The sequence below is a fragment of the Marmota marmota genome, unplaced genomic scaffold (genome assembly GCF_001458135.2).
Source record: "Marmota marmota marmota unplaced genomic scaffold, marMar, whole genome shotgun sequence".
Lineage (NCBI taxonomy): Eukaryota > Metazoa > Chordata > Mammalia > Rodentia > Sciuridae > Marmota > Marmota marmota.
The window spans coordinates 38,093,483-38,102,388 of NW_026000229.1; the positions used below are offsets into that span (position 1 = coordinate 38,093,483).

Below are 8,906 nucleotides of genomic sequence, written 5' to 3' on the forward strand. Positions count from 1 at the left end.
AAAAAAAAAAAAAAAAAAAAAAATAGTGGCACAGGGCAATGACGTTCCTGCCAGTAACAGGGAAACTGACAATGGAACTAGCTGACCTGGGACCTCTGCTAGAAGAGTAGGGCAAACTGACAATTACCAAACCAACCAAAGCTGGGGAAGAACAAACATACTCAAGAGTCCCAGGATGAAGAGGAGGTTGTGTGGTACTGATGCCTTCCCTGCAAGTGCACTGTGCCAAGGAGATGGAGGAATTGGTGTATAAGGTCTGGTAGGGATGTGTGAGGGTCATCCCATATGATGTGCTCCTTGACTGATTGAAGGACAATGACTACCTGCTCACAGCCATAGACCACATGTGCCCTCCTTTCAGGCTTGCTTCAAGATCATCTTCTGCATCTATTACAGAAACTTGAAAACTTTTGGACCCATCTGCTTGATTGTGCACTTTGACTTTTTTTGGGACTCTTGACCACATTCAAATATGTATTTCATGGCTACTCTTCAGGAGAAGGCAGTTTGGGTAATGTTCTTTTTGGGTGCAGTGATCTGCTGCAGCTTTTCCTGGCTCTTCCAACATCATCTTTTGTCAAAATCAGACTTTTTCCAAACAAGACTATTAAAAGATTGCTCAACCGATTATGGGAAGCTTTGTTTCCTGGCTCTATTACATCTTCTACTGCTTCCCACAGTGTGGACTAACCCAACTCTTTCCATCATCTGTGTCCTAGGCATTTCTGCATCCTTTTGGCATTGATTTGGCATTCTTAAGCACCAGCAGACAAGAGCAAGAATATTGGAGACTGGGCTTGAGTGGTGTTGTGCCCACTACTCACTTTCATAGACCCTGGGCAAAAACCTTTCCATTTCCATACTGCTGGCTGGGGAGGGTGGGGACGGTCAACTTTAGCTATCTTCGTCCTCAGCAATCACCTTCCTTGTCAAGACAACTACTGGCCACTCTCAGAGATAGTCCTTCAGCATTCAGTTGAGATTTTATCCCCTCTTCCAACTATTTTTGGAAAATATGGACTGGGTCTCTACAGAAATTGTTTTTTACGGAAGAAAATGTACCTTCCTTACCTTCATCCTCACTTTGTAACCTGACATGTAACACATAAACCATACAATTTTGCAGCACACTTTTCAAAACAATCATAATCTGATCCCATCTTTCTAGGGCCTGGACCTTACACAGTAGGAAGAATTTTAATACTTAAGAATTTTGATACACCAAACTTTTAATAGCCTAGCTAATCATGGAAGTGTGTGCAGGCTTCACATAACTTGAGTTTTAATTTTTTTTTTTTTCCTTGGTTGAGTAATGTAAAATTAAAATGGAGAGGACTGGAGATGTACCTCAATGGTAGAGCACTTGCCCAGTATGTGTGAGACCCTGGGTTCAACCCAAGCATTCCAACAACAAGAAACACAAAGGAGAAAGATATCTGATGCTCAATACTAAGGTTTAAAAAGAAACCTGCTGGGCTGGGGCTACAGCTCAGTGGTAGAGTGCTTGCTTAGCACATGTGAGGCACTGGGCTCAATCCTTAGCATCTGCTATCATCCCTAGGTATCTTGATACAAAGACTATAATGACAGAAGACACTTGGGATTAAAAAAAAAAAAAGCCAGTAAGCCTCCAATCAATTAGCTAGGCTCCCAATCTACCTGAGAAGTTTCCAGGGAATTTCAGACCATTAAAAATTAGAATTAAATCAATAATGGCATCCTCAAGTATCTATGCTAAAAGTCTTAGTTTTATCTATAAAGTGGGCACTTGGATTATCCTTGTTTTACAGAGGATGGCTCAGAGAGATTATTCAATGATACAAGCTAGGATCCAAATCCAAGCATTCTGGCTTCAAAGGCAGCATTTCTAATTACTGTGCTAGTGTCTGGTTTGACACCACATGCAGGGAGCCACCTCAACACTGTAGAGGTTCTAAGTAAGATTGACCCCCTATAATATAAATGCTACATGCAAGTCCTAATAAGGGTATACACAGAACTTGTCCTCAAAGAGCTCACTTAAATTAAAAAGGTAAGATATAGGGCTAGGGCTGTAGCTCAGTGGTAGAGAGCTTGCCTAGCATGTGTGAGGCACTGGTTTTGATCCTCAGAACCACATAAAAATAAACAAAATAAAGGCATTCTGTCCATCTACAACTATTAAAAAAAAAAAAAGGTGAGGCATATACATGTACAAGGCAACTACTCACATAATACAGCAAAAGAATGGTACAGGCAGGAGCTATGGGGGAGGCCTGTGTGTACCTTCCTACACCATGGAACCTCAGCCATTGCCCATGTGCTAGGACACAGGAGTTGCCTGACAGCCTTCTCATCTGGTGATGGGTACCCTTGATATGGTAGATCCCTTCTAACAATGATAATTGTGTTTCCTCTGCCTAACTCATATTTCTGCCAACCTGACACCCTCTGCTCGCTGGGTCTCTTTGATTCACTGAATCACACACTCACTTGCCCTTAGCTATCATGTCCTTGGATAAGCTCACCTCAGTGAAACACCATGTCATCTTTTTCAGCTTTTAGTTCACCATTTTTTTTTTCAATTTTGTTTAAAATACAAAAGCAAACAAATAAGCATATATCTTTTGTCCACAAATTTTAATTGATATTTGTTTTTATGAAACGCCATCTTCACTTTACTAATTTCAGATTGAAGCAATTATATAAAATACATCACACAACCAGGCCAGTAAAATAAAACTACTTTAAAATTGCAGCATACATTGATTTACCTGTTTCAATTAAATGTTAGCCTGAATCAAACATACATAGGAAATAAAGCAAGTATATATTACGGTGAAATATACCTGTGAAAATAACATTTGATTTTGAAAGGTGTAAGTAAGACAATGAAGTATACTGCAATGTAAAGTCAGCACATTGATTACAACATATTAAAGAAACACACAGTGGTATGCTAAAAATGAGACCTTACGATTCTAGCCACATCCAGAGCCTAGTAATAGATTTCTCCCCATGACCAAAGATCTAACATAACAAGTTTCTAAACTTGTGGCTTCCCTTTTACAATATTTCAAGTCAATCCTTATTTCTGAGAACTATGTGCCAATTCCAATACTGCATACAAAATCAATAGCCAGGAATGGTGGCATATTTCTGTAATCCCAGCTACTCAGGAGGCTGAGGCAGGAGGAACATGAATTCAAGGCCAGCCTGGGCAATTTAGTGAGACTATCTCAAAAAAAATAACAAAAAAGGGCTAGGGCAGTAGCTCAGAGGCAGAGTGCTTGCCTAGCAAAAAATAAATAAAAAAATAAAAATAAAAATAAAAAATGCTGGAGATGCAGTTTAGGGTTGAGTAACCCTGGGTTCAATCCCTAGTGCTTTAAAAAAAAAAAAAAAAAAGGTGGTGGGGCTCACAGCAAGGTGCTCTGAAACCTATAGAACAGTCTCTTTGTGCTAATTTCAGGGCTATTTTTCCAAGGTGTTACTTGGATTTTCCCTTAAGGGACCAAGGGGTGTTATTGGATTGTTAATGTCTGTCTCTCTCTCCCCCCACCTTTTTTTTTTTTTTTTTAAGCTTTAGGGTAAATAGTTTTATTCATTGAGGCACTGTTGTAGGCATTAAGGTTAAAATAGGAAATAAAGTAAATCCCTGCCCTTAAGGAACTTAAAATCTGATAGTGGGATTGGAAAAAAAGAAGTGTATACACACACACACACACACAGTGATAGGTGCTATAGAAATAAAAACAGGTAAAAGGGGACAGAAAGTAATAGTGAATGTGTGGGATGCTGTGTAAACAGACTGGTCAGGGAAGGCATCTCTGATACAGTGATTTGAGAAAGCATCCACAAGAAGATCAGGGGAAAACAACTCTAGGCAGAAGAGATGGCAAGTAAAAAGGCCATAAAGAGGAAAACAAGCAGGCATGTTTAAGAAACACTAAGGAGGCAGACAGACTATAGTGGAGTGAGCAAGGAAAAGGGGTCTGGGAAGAGGTCAAAGAACTAGTAGGATTAATGCAGATAGTATTTTGTAGGCCATAATCAAGTCTTTGGATTTGGGGTCACTTAAGATGGGAAACCATTGAAGCGTTCTGATTTGGCATGAACGGGCTATGGGAGAAGCAAACTCATAAGAACTTGAGATAATGTAGATGAAAAATGATGTAAATATTTGCTGCATACCATTGGCTCTACACATTCAGATTCAATTAACCCTGGTTTAAAATTTTATTTAGAAAAAATTATATGTGTAGGAGCTGGGCTCATAGCTCAGTGATAGAGTAATTGCCTAGCATATATGAGGCACTGGGTTCAATCCTCAGCAACACATAAAATAAATAAAGATACTGTGTCCATTTCAAACTAAAAAAATTTTTTTCTAAAAAAAAAATTGCATGTGTAGTGAACATGTACAGACTTTTTCTTGCTATTATTCTCTAAAAATGTTTACGACTATTTACATTGCATTTCTATTATAATAGGTAATAATTACACATTAATAATTACACATAATTTAGAGATAATTTAAAGTACATAAGAGAATATACATATGCATATGAAAAAAATACTACACAATTTTATATAAGGGTTTGAGTATCTGTGGATCTTGGTATCCATGGGGTGAGGGTGGGGGTCCTAGAACCAATCCTCTGAGGATTCTGAGAAACGACTAACTATAACTAAATTGAGTGTATAGTGTTTTTAATTTTTTTTTTTTTTTGGAGGACAATAAGTAGCTATGTTGAATTGTTTTATTTTTGGCACTGGGAATTGAACATAGGGGTGCTTCACCACTGAGCCATATCCCCAGTCCTTTTTATTATTTATTTTGAGACAGGATCTTACTAAGTTGCTTGGGCAAAGAAAGGACTCAGGAAGCAGGTGGCCACTTTAGCCATGGAGAGAGGCCTGGGGAGAAACTAGACAGCTGGACCTTGATCTTGGGAATTCCATTTTCCCGGACTATGAGACAACATATTTCTGTGGTTTAAGCTACCAGTTTGTGATATTTTGCTTGCCCCGACAAACTAACACAAATATATAGGCAAAATATTAACAGTAGTGACTGTTAATATTAGTGGGATTATGAATGAATAAAACTTTAATTTTTGGCTGTGTTTTTCTTCTGATTTTTCTCAACTCCTGTTTAATACAAATATGTACAAACTAAAACACAATTTTAAAGAACACTGATTGGAACTGGGCATCCTGGTCTATGTTTTTCTTTAGTTTTTACCTTCTCAGGCTGTTGGGTGCTTAGGATGAGCCTGATTGTGGTCCCTAAATTGAGTTAGGAGAACACTCCAGAGCTAGAAAGAATAAACTCTAGGTCAGGGTGAAGTAGAGTAGAGGATGAACAAAAATCCACATATGATAAAATGCTACCTTTATCCTATTAACATTCATAGCTTTTATGCCTTTGGTGGAACCAAGGACCCCATTAAGGTCAAAGCTCAGCTAGGCACAGTGTTATACATGTATAATTCCAGTGACTCAGGAAGCTGAGGCAGGAGAATTGTTGAGGCCAGCCTCAACAATTGAGCAAGACCCTGTCTCAAAATCCAAAGGCTGGAGATTAGCTCAGCGGCAAGGTGCCCCTGGATTGTTCAATCCTGAGAGAGAGAGAGAGAGGGGGGGGGGTCGGGGGGAGGGAGAGAGGGAGAGAGAGAGGGGGAAGGAGGGAGGAAGGGCGGGGGAAGGTAAATGTAAATCTACATTTACTGTCTAGTCTCAGAGTAATGATTGTGTGTCAACTCAGTGGAATGAGAAATAAAGTGAACAGAGCAGAGAGAAAGGGCTTGATTACAGAAAAGATACACATGTATCATTTAACATAATCAGTATGAGAAGCAAATGTGAGAATGTTTAAAGAGCTGTCTTCTGGTTAAGAGCAAATATTTCTAAGTTGATCATCTTTCAGATCCAAGTCATTTCACTGCTTCAACTATATACAGTATGCTTAAATATTTTTAGTTGAGATATACTTAGGATACCCTTCTTTTTAGCAATTTTAGAGCAGTGACTAGAATGAAAGGAAAAAAAAAAAAAAACAGGCACCAGCATGTAAGAACATTAGATAATCTTGATATTCCAATATGAAATAATCAATTAGATAAGTTTTCATTCCTCTTTTCTACAATTTTCTTCTATATTCCCAAGGTCAGGTATAATTTATACTTCTACTTGGGTGTCCAGTGCTTCACTGAGACCTAGTCTCTCCCAAATTACTCTATGCTTTAAAGTTATCTTTTTATTCTGACCTCCTGCTTCCTTAAATCTTCTAAACAAGAATCTCCTTTTATTCCTTCACTGATCTTTTCTTGCTCTAATTCATTCTGCATGTAATAATAGAATGATGACTATTCCATTTATGAAAGGTTGCTAAACCCTGTTCCAAGTCTTTTCTTTACCTTTCTAACAACCACATTCCTAAATCAATAGACCCAGTAGCAGCAACACTACTAGGTTATATAAATATACCAAGGGTTGACAGATAAAAATACAAGCCATATATACAAAATATAATTTTGCCACTTGAAATTTAAGGCAATTCGGTGTTTTACCTACTTTTTGATCTAGATCACTTTTACTGGAAAGTCAGAAACACCTAAAAATATGGTTCACTATTCTGTCCTATTATAATCCTATTGTAATTGTTACAGATCTGGGATATGTCAATTTCTGGTCAAATAGCTCCTATCTATAAAATTTAAACCACTTATTTAGTTTGCAAAAAGTAGATGAAATGTTAGAAGCACAAAATTAACAAATACTATTTTATTATTTATAAAATACATGGTGACCATAAGAGCACACATTACAAATCGGAAAAAGTACAGGACAAAGTAAAGGCAAAAGGGTTAAATGACAACAAAGTATCCATTCATATTGAATCCATTTAGCATAAAACAGTTCTTTGTTACAGTTAGATAAGGCTAAGAGTAGGTTCACTACTGTGTTAAAAATGCCAGTAACTTAGAAATATACCTCTACTCAAAAGTAGAGAAGTATTGGTAGTGCCTCTAAATGTGTCCTAAGTTAAATTACAGCGTATACAGACCCAGGGTTCCACAATACAACCATTGATTTTAGGCAGAAATCTGTGAGAGACCTGACTGCCTATCTTGCTGAAAGAGCAAAGCCCCAGGACTAATTATCTTCCCTACCTTCCATAAAGCTTTGTTCAGGTGACTTTGGAATGTGATATCAAAAACCCCATTCATTTCTGCTGCAAGTTCCCTCAGAATAGACACTGTGGACTCATCACTGGTATTCAGAATCCGCACAAAGAACTTATTCCACAGTTCACCATCCTTTATCCTAAAATATATAAAACCATTTCCATCAAGATTAGGCATATGAAAATTAGAATTATTTTTGCTTTCAACTCAGAGGTACATTTATGCACCAAAATGATTTCAGGTAATAAATAGGAATCTAGGGTTAGGGATAATTCAAAGAGCTCTTTGAAAGCCCAGGGAAGGAACCACAAAAAGAGCCTACCATAGTGGGAAAAGCTATAATGCACATGAAAGGAAAGCAATTCTCATCCGAATCTATAAATTACCTATGTATATTAAGATATACTCTTCTCCACAAATAGAAAAAAAAATTTGGTTTCCCCTTACTTTCCATAAGTCATTACAAAGACTATATATAGCTCCACATCCAGTGGTTTTTCATCCTTACAATTCTGAGAATACTAAATTTGAAGCAATCTGATTAAATCTATGTTTGTACCTCTGCTTACTATTATTTTTATCAGAACACTTCTATCATAGTATAGGGCATGGCCATACCCCACCTATTTCTGCTTGTGACGTTCAGACCTGTCTGGCCATAGCCATCCGACCGAAAATGCCTGATTATCCTCTATGTTGACACTATGTTCCAAGTCTATTTCTTTTCCTTTTTTTTTTAATTTTTTAATATTTATTTTTTAGTTTTTGGCGGACATAACATCTTCGTTTGTATGTGGTGCTGAGGATCGAACCCGGGCCGCATGCATGCCAGGCGAGTGCACTACCGCTTGAGCCACATCCCCAGCCCCCCAAGTCTATTTCTAAAATACATATAAGAGGGCTGGGGATGTCATTGGTAGAGTGCTTACCTAGCATGTGCAAGGCCCTGGATTCAATCCCTAGCACCATGCACACATACAAAGTAAATGTAAGAAACAAATATGACTGGTAAAATTCTAAATTAAATAAAGAGGAAAAATAAATTCAATGCTTTTAAGAGGGGAAAGTGGAGAAAAGGGATATTAAATTAAATATTCAACATTGATTTTTTTTTTGTCTGAACCAAAGAACGCACCAATAAGTCATACACTGGTAAGCTTATGCTGAAAAGTTATTAGCCAAGATAAAAAAAAAAAAGGTGGAACAGAAGACATTTAGTAAGTTTTATGAGTAGGTTTGAAGAACTAAGGTTCTGAGACCAAGAAACCCATTTTTCTGGGTGTATATGTGATGTCTATTTTTGAGCTGGGTGTCAGGGTGCATATCTGTAATCACAGCAGCTCAAGAGGCTGAGGAAGGAGAATTGAGAGTTTCAAGCCAGCCTCAGCAACTTAGCGAGCCCCTAAGCAACTCAGTGAGACCCTGCCTCTAAATAAAATATTATAAAAAGGACTTGGGAATGTGGCTCAGCAGTTAATAACCCCTGGGTTCAATCCCTAGCACCATGCACACATACAAAGTAAATGTAAGAAACAAATATGACTGGTAAAATTCTAAATTAAATAAAGAGGAAAAATAAATTCAATGCTTTTAAGAGGGGAAAGTGGAGAAAAGGGATATTAAATTAAATATTCAACATTGATTTTTTTTTTGTCTGAACCAAAGAACGCACCAATAAGTCATACACTGGTAAGCTTATGCTGAAAAGTTATTAGCCAAGATAAAAAAAAAAAA

General features: G+C 37.5%; 1 protein-coding gene and 1 pseudogene across 2 annotated transcripts in view; one reads left to right on the forward strand and one right to left on the reverse strand.

The window, feature by feature from the left end:
• Positions 1-22: 22 nt before the first annotated feature.
• LOC107137654 lies at positions 23-980 on the forward strand (annotated as a pseudogene).
• A 2,540-nt stretch (positions 981-3,520) lies between these two features.
• Bub1b (BUB1 mitotic checkpoint serine/threonine kinase B) overlaps positions 3,521-8,906 on the reverse strand; it is a 62,460-nt gene continuing 57,074 nt past the window's right edge. For both annotated transcript variants that reach the window (XM_048793091.1, XM_015480837.2), the window contains exon 23: positions 3,521-7,311. In XM_048793091.1, the coding sequence (XP_048649048.1) occupies positions 7,080-7,311 (232 nt within the window). In that variant the 3' untranslated portion in view covers positions 3,521-7,079. The remainder of the gene's footprint in view (positions 7,312-8,906) is intronic.